General features: G+C 36.7%; 1 protein-coding gene across 6 annotated transcripts in view; it reads right to left on the minus strand.

Moving 5' to 3' along the window:
• Chd9 (chromodomain helicase DNA binding protein 9) overlaps positions 1-23268 on the minus strand; it is a 183744-nt gene that overhangs the window by 88178 nt on the left and 72298 nt on the right. For 3 of the 6 annotated variants that reach the window (XM_041649401.1, XM_041649402.1, XM_041649400.1), the window contains one exon: positions 14937-15268. In XM_041649401.1, coding sequence (XP_041505335.1) covers positions 14937-15268 — 332 coding nt within the window. Of the gene's footprint in view, positions 1-14936; positions 15269-16015; positions 16117-16372; positions 16663-23268 lie in introns of those variants that run through there. The other 3 variants (XM_041649404.1, XM_041649403.1, XM_041649405.1) reach the window with 2 other exon arrangements.

Consider the following 23268-nt stretch of genomic DNA (forward strand, 5'->3'; position numbering starts at 1 on the left):
TTTCTAACCACAGTAATGTCTCCCGTACTGCAGACAATCTGACATCCAACTATTTGCTAACATTTTAATGTTATGTCAGAGCTTATCAAACCTATACCATATACACCTAGGATTAAGATATATTACACAATTCATATAGTGTGTGTCAGTATAACTTTCTGGCTTTACATTTAATATTACACACATATCAAATATACATCTTTAAACTAAATCTGTTTTCTTACAAGATAAGTACCAGGATTCTAGATTTCATTATCTGTCTCAATAGCGCCATTACTAAAGTACCATATTAATCATAAACAATGTTACTAAACAGCAAAATTCTCCTTTAGATATCTCTATTTCTAAAACTAAAAACTCCTTCAATATTTCCATATATGGTGCATCAAATAGATCCAAATCCTTAACAATTATTTACCAATTTTGGAAGTTATAAACATAAGATCATAGATTTAGCAACTTGGACCCTAACATTGAGCAAATTACCTGATCTCTTGTCTTTTCTGTGTACAAGACAAAGAAAGTATAATAGTTGCCTCCCTTACTGTTAAGTAAGTGACAATATTTGTTTTATGGTTTGAATTTTAAAAAGTCCCAAAAATGTTATATTAAAGGTTTGGTCCTCAGCTGATGGCGCTACTAAGAGGAGGAGGTGTTCATCACTAAGGGTGTTCCTTGGAACCCGGGCTCCCTCTGTCCTCTCCACCTGCCTCTCATCTGATATGAGTAGATTCCTCTCCCACATGCTCCCAGCTAAGATGTTCCGCCCCTTCACTGGTCCACAACAACAGCCAGTGCCTATGAACTGAAACCTTGGAACCCATGAGACAAAACTAATCTATCATTTCAAGAGTTTTTTTTTTTTTTAATCACAGATGCTTTGTCCCAGCTATGGAAAGCTAATATATTCATTCACTCACAACATAATCTTAACAAATAGTAATAGTAAGCTAATAGAAACTACAAATTATATCAGTTGCAAAATGACAGTTTAACCTTACAGCATCATAGTGGCACGGGGGCCATGACAAAAATGCTACAATGGAGGTTAGCACAGAATTCAGTGTGACTATTTACGTTTATGGAATAATAGAGGAGGTACTAGAGAAAAGATAGACTTTGAGTTGTTGACTCAATGACAAAAAGGAAGTTAGCAGGCAGTGAGGAGGCAATGGTGCATCCCAGACAGGAAGATGCACAGAAAGCGAGGAAAATGTACAGCAGGAATAATGAGTAGAACACAAGGAAAGAGAAAGTGAGGGCAGGACAACTATACAGTGTGGATCACAGAAGGCCTTGTAATGACAGGCAAAGACTAACATTTTCAAGTTCAAAAATCAGCTTTTATGTTCTATAGAATAAGACACTACCTAAAGAATAGGTCCTGAAATATATCTGAGTGAATTTAAAAAAAAAATATTAAGGGATAGGATTTTTTTTTTTTTGGATGGGATAAGAATTTTTAAAGAAGGGAGTACTGTGACCAGAAGGAGTGAGGTGCAAGCCAGAGACATGACTGTTCATCTAAAGCAGACAACAATCTAGGGCCACAGCACTGTGAATGAAGAGTGAAGAAAGCATAATCTTTTATTATGGGTGTAAAACTGATAAAATAGTCTCAGTCAAAGATGTGTCATAACAAAAACTTGTAGATGACTTTTTGCCTCTGATTTGACATGTTCAACAAGACAATGGTAATTCTTACTTGTCTTCTAACTAGCATTCTTGTGACTATGTGAGGAAAAAAAGTAAACAAGAGGAAAAGTATAGTTACTTTTTGGAGCCAGAAAAGCAAAGGAGATAAAGAATAATCTGAACAAAATGAAGGAACCATCCATTGCTATACTTCTTCCGTCTTGCCACTTTCATTGCTTATTTCTTCCCTTAGGCATTTTTCTTTCTGTTTTCCCTCCTAAAACACAAAGCTGCTCAAAAGCCATATTTACTATCTGTTATGACATCATCTGGGTCTTCTCCTCCTTTACAGTTTCAATGTCATTTCATTTTCATTTCTCAATCCAAAATAACCTCAATTTGTAGAACTAAGGTTTATATTCACGGCTTCCACTTACTCAGGACTGTGGGTTAGCTTCTTTGCTAACTTTAAATGTTCTCTTTTATTTGATGCTCAGATACACAGGCAAGGAGTATAAAGAGACCAAAATGAACTTAGAAAAGATAAGTAATTTGTTCAAAATGCTGTAGATTAAGAATAGAGAATTGGGCAGAGGACCTGGCGCCAGTGGCCACGTGTGCTGCGGTAAAGTTGCTGTTGCAGGGAGATGATGAACTGAGAGCTTTGGCATTCTGGAAAACCACAACATGGCAGTGACCTATGATGATCTACATATCAACTTCACTCAGGAAGAGTGGGATTTGCTGAATCCTTCCCAGAAAAATCTCTACAAAGATGTGATGCTGGAGACCTACAGGAACCTCACTACTATAGGGTACATTTTGGAGGACTGTAACACTGAAGAACATAGTCAATGTTCTAGAAGACCTGCAAGGTAATTTTCCTGTGCAAGTTTATAACAATGTGCCTCGGATGAGTTTGTAATATGTCCTGGAACAAAGAATCAAAAGCAGCAGTGTAAATAAGCACAGCTTTAAATGCATTGATGGTTATTAAATTCTCACAAATCCAAAAAAAAAAAAAAAAAAAAAAAAGAATAGAGAATTGGGGGTGGGGAAGGCCAGAGAAATAGTTCAGTTGTTAAAAAACCTGGAATCAATTACCAGCATCCACCATGGCAGCTCACAACTGTCTATAAATCCAGTCCCAGGAAAACTGATATCCTTTTCCGTACATGGCATGCCCACATACACCCATATACACACAACAAAAATAAAGGAAAAAAATAGAGACAGACTAGCAACAAGGTTCAATGAGGAAGTCTCACAAACGGCTTGAGTTCAATCCCCAAGACCACATGGTGGAATGAAGGAACAATTCCCAAGTTGTCCTATAAAATTCACTTGTACACCATGGCATCCTTGTATTCTCCACCCATACAAAATAAGTAAAATTTAAAAAACTTAATAGCCAAAAATTAAATATTACCCACTCTAAAGCCTGAAGTACTACAATCTGTAGCAGCAAACAACCTTTAAAATACAAGAGCCAGCTGGATGGCAGTGGCACTTTCCTTTAATCCCAGCACTTGAGAGGCAGAGGCAGGTGGACGGTCAGTGTTTAAGAGCACTTGTAAGATCTCGGTGCAATTCCTAGCACTCACATGGCAGCTCACAAATACCCATAACTCTAGTTTCAGAATGTACATGATACACAGACACACATAGTGAGAAAAACACACATACATATAAAATAAAATAAATAAGTTTAAAAAAAAAAAGGCCCTCCTCACAGGTGGTTGTGGCATACGCCTTTAATCCCAGCTCTTGGGACACAGAGACAAAAGAATCTCTGTGAGTTTCCCTCTACCTACTCTTTAAGCTTTTGTCTTCTTCGAAACTGTTGTCCAACCTAAATTTATCTAGTCACAAACCATGTAACATTTCAGCCATCAATGGTCTTCTAAGATTACAGAGAAGCTGAAGTATTCCTCTTGCATACTGACATGCACTTGTGGTACTGGTGTAAACCAGCTATTGTTTGTTCTGCACAGCACTGTGATCAGACACAGAATATAATTCTCTATGACAGTTGTAAAAATGTATTGATTGATGCATTTATGGCACTTTTTATCATTAAGTGTACTTCTACTTATTTGAAAAAAAATGTGAGCTGGCAAGATGAAGACCACTTGCTGACAGGTCTAACAACCTGGGTTTAATCCTTAGGAGCCACCCAGTGGAAGGACAGAACTGAATCTCTCAGATTGTCCTCTCATCTCCACGCACATGCTATGGCACATATGCACTCACACACATACGTATGTACACACAATAAATGTGAAAATTATTAAAGAACATATTTGCTACAAAATAATACGTTAGCAGCAGACTCTTACATCTTATATTTCCTGATTCTCTAGACACCATACTGAGCCAGATATGGTGATGCATGCCTATAATCCCAGCAAGCCTGGTTTATATATTGAGTTTCAGACCAGCCAGGGCTACATATGAGACCCTGTCTCAAACAAACAAACAACCTTGGACAAAGACAGACATTTAATCATTTTTTAAAATTATAAATGACTATAAGGGGCCAGAGAGATGGCTCAGTGGTTAAGTGCTCTGGCTGTTCTTGCAAAGAACCTGGGTTCATTTCCCAGCACCCACATGGCAGCTCACAATCTGATGCCATCTTTGGCTTGCAGGCATACATACCCTAATGTGGTAGCATATATTTCAGATCTAGTAGTTTACTAAGCTTAAGTCCTAAATTTTTACATGTCTTCTCTGTTTACAAATGACAGTTTCATGATAAAAAAGTTATTCTGATATTTGAAATAATTTTTTATTATCTTAATTGTAGGTAGAAGCATATATATATATATATATATATATATATATTTAAAACCATGATTACTTACATGGAACACTACAGAGGCAGGAGGAATTAGAATGTGAAGCAAGTTTGACTACATAGCAAGACCCTTAGAGTGGCAGTTAAAACACAGGCAAAAAGAAAAACAGTATTGAAAATAGAGCTAGTGGATTAGTTAACTGTGGAATTTTCCATTACACTGTGTGACTACATGTTGCTGTGACTGGTTTAATAAAGAAGCTCACTGACCAATAGTTGACAGGATAAGATTCGAATGGAAAATCAGATTAAGGATACTGGGTAGCAGGACATATAGGAGAGGTAAAAACCATGAACCACAGGTGAACACACAGATTAATTGAAATGGGTTAATTTAAGTTGTAAAAGCTAGTTACTAATAAGCCTGAGTGAGGGGGGGGTCAAACATTGATGCATTTATAATTAATTTTAAGTCAGTCTCTATCTCTCTGTCTCTCTCTCTCACTCACTTTTTCTTTTTTTTTTTTCACTCACCTTTTCTGAGACAGAGTTTCTCTGTAGCTTTGGAGCATGTCCTGGAACTAGCTCTTGTAGACCAGGCTGGCCTCAAACCACAGAGCTCCATCTGCTTCTGCCTCCCAAGTACTGGAATTAAAGGCATAAGCCACCAACACCTGGCAATTCTCTCTCTCTGTTTTTTTTTTTTTTAAGGTTTATTTATTATATATACAGTATTCTGTCTGCATGTATGCCTGCGAAGCCAAAAGAGGGCACCAGATCTCATTACAGAAGGTTGTGAGCCACCATATGGTTGTTGAGAATTGAGCTCAGGACCTCTAGAAGAGCAGTCAGTGCTCTTAACCTCTGAGCCATCTCTCCAGTTAATATTAAGCCTCCTTGTGGTTATTTGAAAGCAGGTGCTGAGACAAAGAGGAACTCTGCCTACAGTTAACAGAACAGTACAAATGTTTATTTCCTAGTTTTGATCCTTGTGCTATGGTTACATAAAATGACAATATTTGAGGAAATTGAGAGAAAAGTCTAAAAGAACTCTAAACATGTTTTGCAAGCCTGAGATTATTTCAAATTAAAAAGTAAAAATCTAAACCACAACCAATGTATAAAAACAAGCAAGGAAAAGAAACCTGAGATTTGTGGATTCCAACCCTAAGGATTCAAATCTAGGAATTAAAAGACCCCCAGGCTCCACACAGGTAACCAAGCACTTCCACTAAATTACAACCGAAGTCCATTCAAATTTGTTATTTTGAAACAGAATTTCTTTAAATTGCCTGAGCTGGCCTCCAATTTATAATCTTCTCATTTCAGGTCTAGGAGTGGGGGACTAAAAGTGTATGAGCACAGTGGGCTCTAGTTTTAAATAATTCTCCCTAAGTAGTCAATAATCAAAGAAAATTAGGAATAAGTATTCAAGAGAACTGTTTAGGGTTTTTTGCTTGTTTGGTTTTTTTTTTTATTTGTTTTTGAGACAGGGTTTCTCTCCAGAGTGCTGGGATTAAAGGTGTGCAGCACCATGCCCAGGCTCAAGACTTTTTCTTTATACGACATTAAAATTTTTAAAGTTCATTTGCCTATATTAGTTGTTAATTCTGAGAAAAACTCTAAAACAGTCAGAGCAGGAATCTGTTTCAGGAGACAGGGAGAGTACACCACCTAATATAAAACAAAACTGTCAAGATCACAAATCTATTAAAAAGCAAAACAAAACAAACACAACAACAAAGTTGTTACTAAATTGTTATGAGACCTCTTATTCAGACAGTCAATAAATATTTAACATTAATAAAGTTTGATGAACAGAGAAATCTGAAATGCCATTATTGTGAATTTTTATCCATAAAGTCTACATGACTTTTAAGCAATCAGAGGTCTATCTTTATTGGCTGTACAATGACAACAGATAGCTATAAATGGTATCTAAAGGAACTCACATGATTGAATATACAAACAAGAGAAAATCAAATAAGCAAATAGCCAAATGCTGTAGAACATTCTGAATTAATTCTACATTTAAAATTAATTATAAATAACAATATATTTTCATTGTAAATGCATTCATCAAATACAACGATCTTATAATTCAAGGAGAAATATTCACAAAATAAAGCAACATAGTATGAAACAACTAAACAATACATTATTTATGCAACTTTTGGTTTTAAAAAACGTTAAAGGAGCCCAGTGCCCTTAATACCAGCACTCAGGAGACAGAAGCAGGTCGATTTGTGTGAGTGTGAGGCCAACCTGGTCTATAAAGTGAGTTCCAGGCCAACCAGTCACATGGTGAGACACTATCTCAACAACAATATTAAAAGGATCTGTTATTAATGTTAGCAAACTAGCAACAGATATTCAGGCAAAACCAGCCAAACACCCCTAAATATCTAAACAGTTTCAGACAGAAAAAAGAAATTTGAAACTATAGTATAAGATTGAGCTCTTAATTTGTTTGTTGAGTATAGTATCTATACCTGATGTGTCTGCATTTGATTTTGAGTGTAATTTATGCACTCATCTACATCCAGCCTGTTCATTATTAGTAGATTCTGTTAACAGACTAAGCTTGACGCTGTGTCAAGCTGTAATTGCCCCCTGTTGATTCTCTCATTGCAATAATTGGACAATGAATCTTACTCAATTAGTCCATATGCTGTGATTAATAAGCCTATCACACTTGGTATGAATTATTCACACTTGTGATCCTCGCATGTAGGAGGATGAGGCAGAAGGACTATGAGTTCAAAGCCAGCTTGAATTATAAAGCAATACCCTGTCTCAATTAACCCAAACCAAAACAAGAACTACCCACATAACTGTAAGCATAGAAAATAGGCAAAAATAATATTTTACATTATTTTGGTTTTGTCAGGTAAGTAAAAAGAAATGAAGTCATTTTAAAAAGGCATCAAAAATATTTATTTTTCTAGCAGAAATGGTGGACATACCTTTAAGCTTAGCACTATAGGAAGAAACATGCAGATCTCTAAATTCAAGGCCAGCCTGGTTAACGAAGCAAGTTCCATGAAAACAAGAGCTACACAGAGAAACCAACCCTGTCTTCATAAAAAAAACAAAAAAAAACAAAAAAAAAAACTCTTCCTCTCTTTCTCTCTCTCTCTCTCTCTCTCTCTCTCTCTCCCTCCCTCCCTCTCTCTCTCTCTCAATAAATCAATAAACCAACACATATATCCACACATCCACACACACATACATCCATATATTTGGGGGCTAGGAAAAGGCTCAGCGAGTAAATGCTTGCTGCACAAGTATAAAGACGAGAGCTTGGATCGCAATGCATATGTCTAAAAAGTCCGTTCAAGATATCATTAAGAAAAAGCAAGCAATCCTGGAAAATGGTGACACACGTCTTTAATCCTATCACTAGAGGCAGAGACAGGTGGATCTCTATGAGTTCGAGACCAGCCTGATCTACAGGGCAAGTTCCAGGAGAGCCAGGGCTACACAGGGAAACCCTGTCTCGAAAAAACAAACAAACAAAAAACAGTAATCCTTAAATATGTGAAAGGATATTGTATGGTAAGTTTTTGGTGACTTTAATTTTTCATTATTTCCTGGCCAGAGTTGAATGTTGCTTTTTTTCCCCCAGAGTGTGTCATATAAATAACTATTAAGAATCTATACAATCATTCAACGTGTTTATGTACAGCTTGTTTTTATTTTTTGAGACAGGGTCTCTCTATGCAGCACTGGCCATCCTGAAACTCACTACATAGAAGAGGCCGGTTTCAAATTCAAAGATCTGGCCTACTTCTTTCTCCTAAGTGCTGGGATTAAAGCATGCACCATCAGGACTGACAGCACAGTTGCAGTTTAATTTATTTTGTTTGTTTGTTTTGTTGGTTTTCTGAGACAAGGTTTCTCTGTGTAACAGCTCTAGTGTCCCAGAACTTGCACTGTAGACCAGGCTGTCTTTGAACTCACAGAGATCCACCTGCCTCTACTTCAGGAGTGCTAGGGTTAAGGGCATACACCAGCACATCCAGCAAATTTTAATTCTTAAAAAATGTACATATAAAATAAAATAAAGAAACAAAAAAAACCTCATGCAACATCTCTACAACCAAGATTCTTTTAGCACTCTGTCACAGCTTTAACTGGAAACACTTTTCTTTCTTACTGAGACACAAATGATGGGGCCTCATGATCAGCAACATTTATATTCAACAAAGTAAGACACCTTTTTATGCAAAAGACAAACCTCACTAGTCTTGTAAAGACATAAGTCTTAAGAATGGAGAAGTAAATGGTAACTGAAATCCCATAGTATCATGTATACCTACTCACCCTGCAGATTATTGTTCCACATTATCTGAGTTTTATAATTTGGATTTAAACAGGAAAATTAGAAGAACATTTTCTCTTCTTGGCTTTACAGACTATTAATGATATAACAGGAATATACAATAAATTTATATCATATACTTTTATAACTATTTTAGTTAGCATATTCCAAACAATTAATTAGTTCTTTATATAATTGAAGCTGACATCATTTCAAAATTCCTACTGTTTTGAAAACACTGAAATTATAGTTCACATCACTTTATTATCATGTCTTGAGACAGGTCTCTCTATGTAGCCCAAGATGATTCCAAGTTCTCTCTCTCTCTTTCTCTCTCTGTCTTTCTTTTTCTCTCTTTTTTAGTATTTTGGGGGTCAGAGTTTCTCTGTGTAGTTCTGGCTGTCCTGGAACTCACTCTGTAGACCAGGCTGGCCACAAACTCATAAAGACCCACCTGTGTCTGCCTCCTGCATGTTAGGATTAAAGGCATACACCACTACTACCTGGCTGATCTCAAACTCTTAAAGGTCCAAAAGAGGCTGGAAATACATCTTAGTGGTAGAGCCCTTGTCTAGCACAACAAGACCCTGGTTTTTGAGCCCCTAGAACCAAAACCAAAGCAACCCAAGCCACATCAAATCACACCACAATACTGCACATAAGGATCGAGGTTTAATCTCTTATTGTGTTCTGTCATGTCTCAAACTAATTTCTATTTGAGCTTGATAAATATCTCAAAATTTAAGTATTTTCTGATATAACTCAACAGAAAACTACTTCAAATACTTAATGAATCATTTTCCTATAGCCAACAGACTTACTATAAATAATACAAAACCAGAGTCAATCATCAAGGGCTGTAACTGATGAACTCACAGAGCTGTGAGACAAAGTCAAGATCTCTATTTATGTCTGTCAGATACATGGTCAGAAGGGAGGTCCTGACTAAGGAAGACCTTAGAAAGGAGCAGCTCAGTGAGAGTGCCTCCTACCACACATCCACGTGTGAGACCCTGCGGCAAACCACAGAACCACAAAAGAAAAGCACAAACAACAAAATAAAGCACTGACTGAGTTTTATTGCTATTGTTTCTTCATATTTTTTATGTTCAGTTTTTGGAATGATCTTACTTAGGAACAAAACCATAAGAAAGAAAGACAGCCTAAGTAGTTGAACAAGAATAACATTTAGGATGTGTAGCTAGCTTCTGGCCTTGACTTCTTCCCTACATAGCTATATACTGTTTATGGACCCAGAAAATAATAATAGCTTACATCTACCATCACTACATATATCCTAGATATTGTTTTATTTGTTTTAAATGTTAACCCATTTCCTCCTCAAAATGATACTATGAGACATATAGTATGATACACTTCTAAAGACAGCAAGAGAGTAACTGTACAGGCTTATACTGCTTGTAACTAAATGCGATTGGTTCCAAAACCAAGGAATTTAATGACATTAGTATGTAGTACACCCAAGCTAAGTCTCAGAATTACTGTAAAGATTAAATGAGGTAATATGAAGAGTTCTAAAAAGCATTCTTTGTTCTATGTTCACACTTTGAATTTGTCAATCTAAGGGTTAGAGAGATATCTCAACAGTTGAGAGAATACAACTCATTCAGAAGACCTGGATTTAATTCCTAGTACCCTCATCAGATGGTCCCCAACTGCCTGTAACTTTAGTTCTAGAGGATCTGATGCGCTCTGATCTCTGAGGGCATTGGGCACATGTGCTGCAAATAAACCTTCAGAGGCACATATACATACATATACATAAATTTGAAAGAAAAATGTCTTGGGAGATTGTTCAGTGGATCCCTGTCATACAACAATGAGGACCAGAGTTCCCCACTTCTATCCCCTACACTTACAAAAGCCAGGCAGAGCAGTAGTCTGCCTGTAATCCCAGGCACTAGACAGTGGATTTCCAGGGCAATCTGGCTAACTAGGCTGACAGAACTGGCAAATTTGAAATTAAGTGAGAAACTGCTTCAGTAAATAATGTGGAAAGTAACATGATGTCAACCTCGCCTCCACATTCAGTAGCCTCCACATAGAGTACACTTTTGTGCCCACCACATGCAAACACACATACAAATGAATAAAATCAATATAGGGACTCAGACTTGGGAGATGGCTCAATTGCTAAGGTGCTTGCTGTACAAGTGGCACTCACCTGCAGATATAGGCAAGTCCCTGAAACTCTCTGGCAGCCAGTCTAGCCAAACCAGTGACCCCAGGTGCAATGAGAGCCTTGTCTCCAAAACTAAGGTGGAGAGTGGTTGAGGAGGACACCTGACAAAGACCTCTGGCCTCTACATGCACATCATGTGTAGACACATTCTCCCCCGCACACCCATACAAATACATATACTTCACTACACTACATACACACACCAGAAAGCGAAAAGCACATCAAGCTATAAAAATAATAATAAAAAAAAAATCGCCAGGTGGTGGTAGTGCATGCCTTTAACCCCAGCACTTGGGAGGCAAAGGCAGGCGCATCTCTGTGAGATCGAGGCCAGCCTGGTCTACAGAGTGAGTTCCAAGACAGGATCCAAAGCTACAGAAAACCCTGCCTTGAAAAACAAAACAAGCAAATAAAAAAACAAAACAAAACAAAAATTTTCATATATACTAAAGCAATGACTTTTCTTCAGAGTAATATTCCTGGTTTATAGCAAATCACATCTATGAGGTAAATAAATATCAATTCTGACTAGCCATCATCAATAAATTATGACTTACAAATGTATTTTTTATTTTTTAAGATTTCCTTTATTTTTAAGTTACCACGGCTATGTACTTATGAATGCTGTACCCATGGAGGCCAGAAGAGGGCATGGATCCCCTGGAGTTAGAGTTACAAGCAATTGTGAGCCTCCTGATGCAAGTGCTGAAAACTGCACTAGCATCTTCTGCAAGAGCAGTACCCTCTCCTAACCACTTAGACATCTCTCCAGTCTCCAAATAAATTGATTTCTTCAAAAGGAAATATTCACGTACCATAAAATGCTAGATAAAACAATACAAACTGATCTTAATTGGATAACTCCTTACATAATTAAAACAAGGGCTGTGAGCTGGGCATGATACCGCAGCCCTTTAATACCAGCACCTGAGAGGCAGAAGCTGGCTGATTTCTATGAATTTCTATGTAGCCACCTCAGGAACTAAAACAATAAAGCACATCGCCTTATTAGAATACATAATGAAGTATTAATATATTTTATTCCACACTGATGAGATGATTCAGTGGATAAAGAATTTGCTGCCAAGCATGAATGACCTGAGTTTGATCCCTAAGACCCATGGGTGAGAAGAGAGAACAGATAACTACAAGTTGTCTTCTAATTTTTTATGCATGCGCACATGCATACACACAGGCATGTACACACAGATGCATACATGCACATACATGTGCACATACACATACACATGAACACTCATACACAACCATGCCACACACAAATGTAACTTAAAATGTTTTACTCTATTTTTTCTGATGTACAATAGTATTTTTTAATCTCTTGATGGTAAAGATAATCAAGTTTTAATTACTGCAATAACTTCATAATAAGCAGGTAAAATTCAATTTTACTTACTTGCCTGTAACTAACCAAGAATTCATATATTAAAAGGGTTAGGGATAAGGATATAGTTTACTGGTAGAGTACTTGCTAACCTAACTATGTTGAGTTAATGTCCAGCCAGACAATAAACTGTCACAAAGCCTAAATACACTCTCACATTTTTCTTTGTAGTGACTACTTAGTATATTGACATGCAGTTAACTAAGAAAGAAAAGCAAAATGCAAAATACAAAAAAAAAACCAACAAAAAAACAAAAAACAAAACAAAAAAAAGCTTTCAGTACAGTTTTCTCCAAATACTTTTTTCTGCTTACTAGAGATTGGCATACTTGAGGGGCAGGAGGGAGAAAGAAGGGGAGGGGGGAAAGCAATAAAGCAATAGTGAAATAGTATTACATTGTATTTTGAATATTCTACTTCCTTTTAACAAAACTACAACTCTTAAAAATGAGCTGAAGCTAAGCACAGTGCACTTGCCTATAGTCCTAGAATTGAGGGAGCAGAGGCAAAAAGATTACACTTAAGTTTGAGACCAGCCTGGTCTACATAATAGGTTCCAGGCCAATCTCAAAAAATAAAAGTGAAAAAGGAAAACAAACCCATTTTCCTTCCAAACAGCCCATGGCAATGCAACTATTTCCAACAATATTAAATCATATTTTTAAAAACTCATGTTTCTCTTTAATTATTTCTATCTTTACTTTCTGTGCCTAAAATTTTTCTTTTAAATCAGATTCAGGTCTGGAATCACTTGTCTCTAGGTGCTTGGGTCTCCATCCTCAGAGTTAAAGCAAATAACAAGTTTTTATAGCTTTTGGAGCTTATCTACCAATTTCAACATCACTTTTTTCAAAGTATTAGCCTCCTAAATACTACATTTCTCCACCCCTATCTCTGAACAGTTTAAAATAAGAAAAATCTTAACAGCCAGGGGGTAGTTGCACATGCCTTTAATCCCAGCACTTGGAAGGCGGAAGCAGGCGAATCTCTGTGAGTTCAAGGCCAGCCTGGTCTATAGAGCGAATACCACAACAGACAGGAATGTTGCACAGAAAAACCCTGTCTTGAAACACCCTTTCCCCTCAAGAAAATAAAAATAAATAAATTTTTAAAAAGGTTAACAATATTAACTATTAGTATAGTGAAAGGTGAAATGTAAGCTTCCTAAGTTAAGGTATAATTTTGGAAAAACAGGTACTTTAATTAAAAACAAATGAACAAAAACTTTTAAAAAAATGAATGAGTAGGGCTGAAGAGATGGCTCAACGGTTAAGAGTGCTTATTTCTCTTCTCTTATTGAGGACCTAGGTTCAGTATCCAGCATCTACATGGAGGCCCAAAACCTACTATACATGCATACACTCATGCATACACAGAACATAAAGAAATAAACCTAAAAAAAGAAGAAGCTCAGCACAATTTATGCTGGCTATGACGACTGCTAGCTACTATAGGGACAATTTGGTTGTCAGCAAATAATATACAATCAATAATATTATTTACTAATATATTGAGAACAGAGTGCATTTATTTGACGGCATCAGAATGAAAGTAAGGAATTCAATTCGTTGGTAACCTACATACCTATAATGTAGCAAATTACACAAGTCTCATAACAGAGGAATTCTCTCTTCACTATGTTCTCTGTGTATGTGTGTATGTGACTAACAAAGAAGTCACATTAACTTAAAGTACTGTATGCAAAATTCTACAGAAAGCTTTTCAAAAAAGAACTAACTAGGTCCTTTGAGAACAACTGCAAGCTATGATGGTCTTACATTATGCTTGCCTTTACAAACAAAGAATACAGATCTTTACTTTTTGAAGATGTATAAACAATCAGATTAAAATCCATAGAATTGGCTCTGGGAATGAAGGTGAGCTACAGGATGCTTCTCTAGCATATATTTTGTCTAGCATAATTTAAGACCATGGTTTGAAATTTTAAAACACACACAAAAAAAGAGGGGGACAGGTTTTGATCCCTAGCACTAGAAAAAAAAATATTATAATAAAATTTAATAGATAAATAGAAATGGTGAATATTTCTTTGCTCTTAGGATTCTCTTGTAGCATTAATACCTGGCCTCTTTATTACATAAAATAAATCAGTAAATGTCTATTATAATTTCTGACTGACAGTCCAGAGTTCTTGTGTAGTTAGGGCTTCTGTGAAAATACTCTATATCGTACTTTTAATTTTTTAGGTACCCTGTGAGGTACAATGCCACTAAGGGGAAAAGCAACCTTGAAAGAATTTCAGATATGTTTTTAAAGAAAATTACTTTGAAACTGTCACAAAACTATCGATTTTTATTCCCCTCCCTTACAAGATTTCTTTTATTAACACAAATACACAAAACACTACATCAACAGAAAAGTAATATTTGTTTGACACTAGTATTACAAAATTCATTAAAAATGGAAATAAAGTGTACCTGGTATCCAGCAATGTAAAACTCTCCTAATGGAGTACATATATCACACTCAAATCAAGAGCAGAAAAAAGATTACACAGCTTAGACTTCAACAAAAACTCTAAAGTATTATACTTAACTAATAATCAACTTACCCAATTTTTGTCTTTTCTTTCAACTTAGAACAAGTTTTTGCTTTTTTGTTGTCTCTGTCTTTTGGCTTAGATTTCATCCGTCGACCTCTCTTTTCTTCTTTCCCTTCAACTGAAGCACTAGGAAAGTTCTCGGGGCTCATTACTCGTGGAATATTACGTTCCCCACGTTCCTTTGCTCTTGCTATGGCCTCTGATATAATACGATTAGCCTTTTCTTGTTTGCTTTCCGATTCCACCTTTTTTCTTGGCTTTTTCTCAGACATGACCCTCACCTGGGTATTTTGTAACTTGGTATATGTCCCAGAACCATCACTCTTCTTGGAAGATGGAGGCTAGAGAAACAAACAAACAAACAACTTTAAAAACAGAATACACCAAAGTATATTAAAAACTGACATAAATATCTGAAGCTTTTAAACTAAACAGAGCATTAAAATTACATAAGCAAAGACAGGAGTCCGGCAAACAAATGCACAGGTCAGATGTTCTGTTTACCTGGAAACCAGTACAATAAACAACTCCGCGGCTGACTTGTAAATAAAGGGAAAGGAAAGACATAGATTTGCTGGTGTTTCTACAGCACCCTGAGGTGATTAGGACCCTATCCTATAATACAGTTATATCTAACTCTGTCTTGTAATTATTATCTGCATTTAGGATCAAAGTCTTTCTTTCTTCTTTCCTCCAGAACTAAGTCAATTCCGAAATAGCTATCGTAACTTAGAGTCACTCCTCCTTACAATGAGTTTTAGAAAAATAAAGACACTGTTTTAAGACTAGGAAGAGAACACAAAATTATTTTAATGCAGGAACGTAGCTAGTTAGTAAACAGACATTCTCATCTCTAAAATCAAGAAAGTTTTCATTTTCGCATGAAAGAGTTAAATACAGATTTTTGTCTTTTATCATAATTTTGCTCAGGCAATGTGGGAAAGAAACAAGTTTTACAGTTTTATATTACAATTATTAATATTTTAGCAGTCTCACAAGAAGCAGACAAACAGTATTTTCAAAGAATTTCCTCCCTAAACATGCATTCATCCATATAGGCTTGGATCACAGTTTTGTTATGTTCTTACCCGTAAACATGCCTCTGACTACAGCAGAGAAAAAAACCAGGAATTTCCAAACACATTTTCAGGCCGATTTCCAGTCTGTTCTACCGGGTGTCTTTTCTATACCTGTCTCATCAAGGTTCAGAGCAATGCTACAGCACCAGGAAAGGCAGAAAGGCTTAAACACGATCACTAAAATGCCACCTTAAGGCCTACAGGCTACAACAAATAACCAGGACTGAGAAAACAGCACCAAGCTCAAGATGGCGATGCAGTGCGACTCCCGCAGCAGCAGCCAGTAACGAGGAGGGTTATTCAATCCCATTAGCCTTTTAGCCCAAAGAACCCCTCCTCCTCCCACTCATTCAGGCTTTCACTTACCCGTCCTCTTGGCCTCTTCACTGAAGACATTTTTGGCTTCAGACAAAGGCTTGCCCTCTGCTTTTTTCACCACCCCAGGCAGTGCTCAAGAAAAAAAGCATTGAAAGAAGATTCCTAAATGGCCTATTTAGCAAGCAGCAACCAAGAGATGCACAACCGTCCACAAATACACATTTTGATTTATCAACACATTCCTGCCTTGGCAAGTTTATATCCACTGCTCATCCTCTTTAGCTTTGATAAAGGTTGTAAGCCCTCCTAAGAGCTCAGTAGCTGTAAGCAGATAGCCAGATTCCAACAAAGCACAGAAAGAAATGAATGCACAAAGCATCAAAATGCATCAGCATGAATATTAGAGATGTCGTTAAAAATACTGACTCCTTCTGCGGAAGTAGGCCAGCAGATGGTGCTACCAGTTATTATTCCATTAGACTCTGCAGTTTAACCCCCAGTGGACTGTTCTTTCCTCTCTAACACATTAACTCTCAATCTGCCACTTCCTACAGTCAGGTTTTTAAAAATACACATGAAAGTACAGTTGGCTTTTTTTTTTTAAACCATCTGGGAACTAAAGCAGTAGAGATTGCCTTCATGTGGCTCAGTATTTTTTTTAATCCAATACAGTTTTTACTGGAGAAAATTACTTCAAACAATTCTAACAAAATATTTAAACTACTAAAAGTAGCTGCTGCTGAACAACAGGTTAAAGAGCAGGTCATGCAAATGAACACTTAACAAGTGACTTGTTCAGAAACTGTCTCTTTACGTGTCATCTAAAGGCAGCAATAACAAAACAATGGATTTTAAGTTAAGAAATGAAACAATTTTCATTAACTCCATGGACACACTGATTTCCCAAGAAAAATACCAATCTTTTTGGCCTTTACTCTTCATATTTTTTTAACTGAACCTATGAAATTTAAATTTAATATCTTGTTAAAAATAAATAAGTTGATTTGAATTCGCTTTATTTTTGTTTGTTTGCTTGTTTGAGACAGGGTCAGCTTCTGCTTCCTGGAACTCAGAGAGATGGATCCACCTGCCTCTGAATTGGAGTGCTAACATTAAAGGAATATGCCAATACACCTGACTCTTGAATTTGATCAATGATAAAATTTTCCTTTCTATAAAATAGGAGACTATTTTAGCAAGCAGTATCTTTAAATAGTTAAAACTTCACTGCTTCAAAATTCAAACTAATCTCTTTATTAATGCCCACTTTCCAGCTGTTCCTTGCAAGTCAGCTAATCCCGGTATGAAAACAGTGTTTTATCATTGTTCCTTTTGAGAAATTCAAAGGTTACAGGAAAAATTCAACACTCTCTGGACAGTCCTAGAAGGACTGATCAAGCTGGGCTGCATGTGAAAGGAGTGTCAAGGCAGAGCACCCCTGGTCTCAAGGAAAGGATCACAGGGACCAGAGTGATTACTGATGCAAAAATTTATAAAATTATTAAGAGCTAACATGTACTTAGTAATTAGTGTCCGGCACTGTCTTAAGTATTAACAGATATTAACTAACCCTGAATGAGAAACATGTAATAACATTAACAAAGAGACGAGAATAGCAAACAGAAGTACTTGTGGCTGTAGAACTAATTTCTCATTTACTACACTGGGGTTATGTAGGAAAATGTTCTTATTTGTAGGAAATATTTATTAAAGTATTTGGGAATACGGAATATCAGATTTGCTACCTTTGTGATACAGTAGTTGCTTAGCATGCTTGATGCACTAGGTTCAATCCCAGTGCCAAAACATCAATGAATGAATTTCTCCGGTCACAAAAGATAATATATGAAGCAAATATCAAGTAATAACTTGACAGCAATATTCATAAGGTGTATTAGTTGTCAATAGTAAACTGATGTCCCAGTTGTTATTTTTAGTCAATGCTGGTCTTAACTAGGGGCTCTCGACATCTTCACGGCTAGAATAACATGTGTGTGCCACACCACAACACCCAGCTAAGACTTGCTTTTAGAGAAGGAAAAACACTACACTTAAGTCAAATCTTTTCTTGAGTTTTGTCTTGATTTACTTTCAGTGTTTTTTAACCTAAAATGGAAACATCATTTCCTTCATTCTTTTCCTATATGTGAATATTTATAAATTAAAATCCTAAATTTCATCTTGTGATTGTAGTATCCAGGTTTCCTCAGTAGTTAACAATGACATTGCTGTTTTTCTTGTTAGGGTTAGAACTTTCAGTTTACAGTGATAGGATAATACTTTTTGAGTAGTGTCTGTATTTTAATCATCAACTGGCAGCTCAAGAAAATAGATACTCTTAAAAGTTGTGTTTAAAAAAAATAACAGAGCCAGGCAATGGTGGTGCATGCCTTTAATCCCAGCACAAGAGAGGCAAGCAGATTTCTGTGAGTTGAAGGCCAGCTTGGTCTACAAGTGAGTTCCAGGACAGCAACCCCTGAAGAAATTTTGCCATCTCTTTCTCGGCTTTTCATATATATGTGTGTGTGAGTGTGTGTGTGTGTGTGTGTGTGTGTGTGTGTGTGTATATATATATATATATATATATATATATATATTCATGAGTATTTATAACACCTATATATTGAGCCCTAGTTGGAAGAATTTCAAAATACTATTCTAGGAAATTACTGAATGCTTTCGTTTCACTTAGTGTGCTGGCTAGTTTTATGTCACCCTGATACAAGCTATAGTCATGAGAGGAGGCAACCTCGAATGAGAAATGACTCTATAAGATAGGGCTGTGGGCAAGCCTGTAGAGCATTTTCTTAATTAGTAATTGAAGTGGAAGGGCCCAGCCTATTGTGGGTGATGCCATCCCTGGGTTGGTGGTCCTGTATTCAAAACAGAAAGCAGGCTGAGCAAGCTAGTAAGCAGCACTCCTTTATGGCCTCTGCATTAGCTCCTGCCTCCAGATTCCTGCTTGAGTTCCAGTCCCAACTTCCTTTTATGGTGAACAGTGAAGTGGACACTAGTTGCTTTTGATCACAGTGTTTTATCACAGCAATAGTAGCATGAGCAAGGAGAAGTAGGAAGGCTGTGCTACAATTCAATGGAGGTTATTTTTGTTCTATATTATTTTATAAGTCTGGCTAGAAGTTAAGTACAGAATCAAAAGGGAAAAACTTCAAAGTTACATTAGGCAAGTAATCTCTTTGGAGAACAAGACTTCTATGCAGCTGAAGCAACACATGTCACATTGAACACAAAATATATAGTGAAATGCTGAGTGCATGAGGCTGAACCAAGTTACCAAGGCTATAGTTTTCCTAACATGCAAGTACATGACTCACAAACATATTTTTTGTTTTTATTTATTTATTCATTTATTTATTTATTTATTAAAGATTTCTGTCTCTTCCCCACCACCATCTCCCATTTCCCTCTTCCTCCCCCAATCAAGCCCCCCTCCCTCTTCAGCCCAAAGAGCAATCAGGGTTCCCTGCCCTGTGGGAAGTCCAAGGACCACCCACCTCCCCACCTCCATCCAAGTCTAGTAAGGTGAGCATCCAAACTGCCTAGGCTCCCACAAAGCCAGTACGTGCAGTGGGATCAAAGACCCATTGCCATTGTTAATTTTTTTAAAAGTCAACTTTAAAAAAATAATTTTGTCCCACTGAATAGAGCACATGAGTCGGTTACATCTTATCTTCTATAACAACATAATAAAGTACCAATACAAAATTACTCTCTAGTTATTGAAAATGGGCTGAGGTCTTCTGGAAGGTTACGTTTTCAACTGGAACCTCAATAAACCAAGACCAGGCTGATCATATAAATACCAATTTCCTTATATACTATTGAGTAAAGAATGTTACTCAAATACTACTACAATTATCAACAGGATTTAGAGATGAAAACTAACATCTATGCTGTCTAATAGAGGATTTCAATCTGTATTACCTTATGTAGTTTATTCATCCCAAAAAACAATCTTTGTAATAGAAATTATTATTTCCGCTATAAAGAAGAAACCGCCTAGGGTGGTGGAGAATGCTTTTAATCCCAGCACTCAGGAGGAAGAGGCAGATCTATCTCTGTGAGTTCGAGGCCAGCCTGGTCTACATACAGAGCAAGTTCCAGGGCAGCCAAGGCTGTTACACAGAAAAACCCTGAATCGAAAACCAAAAATAAAATAGAAGAAACAGTCTTAGGTAAAACCTACCATCTTATTAAATTTATGCCAGTTACCAATATCTTTCAGCCTTTTCTTTTCTGCCTCCTTTTTTTTTCATAGAGACAACATTTTCACCATAGAGGCATATATGAAGTGTCAGTTAGGAATATCAGAGCAGCACACACTTGTTTGATGAATTTCCTGTGTGACTCTGACAGCAGACGGGCACCCTTCTGCTTGTCTGCCACTATGAAACACCATTTTCTATAGTACTCATCAATTAGAACATCATAACATTTATATTCAAGAAAACTGAAGGAGGACAAATCTGTGAGCAAAACTAAAACTTAGGCTGGAAAGATGGCCCAGTGGTTAAAAGTGAGTGATGCTCTTCCAGAGGAGCCAAGTTTGGTTCCCTGAACCCACACTGGTGGTTCATAACAGCATTATAAATCCAGCCTCAGGGAATCAGATCCATCTTCTGGACTTATAAATGCACAATTTTAAAATTAAGATGTATTTTAAAAACAACAACTCGGTGTAGTAGCATAAACCTTTAATCCCAGTACTTTGTAGGTAGAGGCAGGTGGATCTCTGAGTTTGAGGCCAGCCTGGTACAGAGAAAGTTCCAGTACAGCCAGGGCCACACAGAGGAACCCATCTTGAAAAACCAAAAATATTAATAAGAATTAAAATATTAAATCCTAAAACTTAATTTCACAGTGAGCAAATCACATAAACTTTTAGTTTTATTTAGAAAGTTCTAAAATTATCCTACAATATATAAAAAATTTCAACCTCAAATTGGATCTAGTCATTATCTTTAAAGCATCACCACATGAAGACTGATATCAACATTTATTCATTACTATTTTACATCCAGCCATTAACTATTCAGTTGTAACTGAGTGCTTCCTCCTCCCTTTTTCCCTATAACACTGAGGATTAAGCCCTATCTTTTTGAATGCTGGGTAAGCATTCTACCACTGAGCTACATATTCTGCCCAGTGCTGAGTATAGTAAGTGACAATTCCCAGTGCTTCCTTTGCTAGCTATTTATATTAGGTCATTATATATCAACCAAGGCTGACAGTGGATCAATTCAAATGTATATCATCAGAGACTTTCATTTCTGTTTAGCCCTTCCTCTTTAAGAGTGGGCTGAAACTGTGTCAATCATATCACAGAGAATGTATAAAAGGGAACTGATTTTTACAAATACAATTATTCAGGTCTACGCCAGCCTTCTGCGTTAATCAAAGGGAGTGAAACTAGGCAGAGAATAGATTGACCTAATTATAAAAGTACACACTATATAATTTCATTTCTACAACATTCTTGAAGTTGCAAAACTATAATAGATTAATTAACAAATTAGTGGTTGCTAAGCATTAGAAATGGGAGAGAGGTAGAAGCAGTTATACACACTATTATTAGGGATATTGGTGGTGATAGAAGAACACTGACTACAAGTAGATAAATCAATGAATGAATTTATTCACTTGTTTACACATGAAAAATTTTTATAGAAATGCATGACGCAGGCTAGAGATATAGCTTCAGTGAGAAAATCTGCCTAAAAATGCATCAGGCCCTAGTTTGATCCCCAGGACTGAAAATCACCCAATCAATCATAAATAGCATGTCAAACTGAGGGAAACTATTTAAAATTAATTGACTCTGCTTTAGTATATTGTACTTTAGTATACTTATTGTACTGGTATATAGTATATGCTATTATGTAGATATGATGATGCATACCAATAATATCATCATTCTGAAGGTAGAGACAAGAGGATCAGAGGAGTTCAAAGTTAGCCTGGACTATATGAGGCTATGTCTTTATAAGAACAAGTAATAACTACGAATGTAGAAACTGAGTAAAAGGTACACTGGGTTTCTCTGTACTTTTTTCTCAAAATTGCATATGAATATGCAATTATCTAAAAACAATTATCTCGGGCTGGAGAGATGGCTCAGAGGTTTTAAGAGCACTGACTGTTCTTCCAGAGGTCCTGAGTTCAACCCAGCAACCACATGGTGGCTCACAGCCATCTATAATGAGATCTGGTGCCCTCTTCTGGCATGCAAGCATACATGGAATAAATGTTGTATAAATAAATAAATATTTTAAAAAAAATAAAAAAAATTATCTCATCAACTGGTAAGGATAAAAGTACTTGTTGCCAGACCTGAAGACCTGAGTTCAATTCTCAGAATCTACATGATGGAAGGAAAGAACCAACTCACATAAGTTTTCCTTGGACTTCCATATTCATGCCATGACATGTGATGTCACTCTTTCCAACACACACAATCTAGCAAAACAATTTTTAAAATATCTCCAAATAAAAGAGGAAGGGAGGAAAAAAGAATAGACACATGCCCCAAGAAAACAATGAGATAATAAATGTGTTCTTTTAAACCACTAAATGAAGCACAATCTGGTACAACACTGCATTTGAATGAATTCGAGCTGGACGTGGTGGCACACGCCTTTAATCCTAGCACTTGAAGCAGGAGGCTCTCTGAGTTCAAGGCCAGCCTGGTTTACGAAGCCAATTCTAGGACAGTCAAGGCTACACAGAGAAAAAAGGGTGTGTGTGTGTGTGTGTGTGTGTGTAGTGGTGGTGGGGGGAGTAACCCCCCTCAAATTATATTAATGGTATTAGAAAAATGATTGAACCATGAAGGCTCTGCCTTCATAAATATCCTGATACTTATCAGGATAAGTAATCAGAAAAGTGGCCATGTTATAGAAGCAAGCCCTCTTTGGCAAAGTCCCTCT

This window comes from Microtus oregoni, unplaced genomic scaffold, assembly GCF_018167655.1.
Source record: "Microtus oregoni isolate MIOR12 unplaced genomic scaffold, Mior012 000004F_ref0000308, whole genome shotgun sequence".
Taxonomy (NCBI): Eukaryota; Metazoa; Chordata; class Mammalia; order Rodentia; family Cricetidae; genus Microtus; species Microtus oregoni.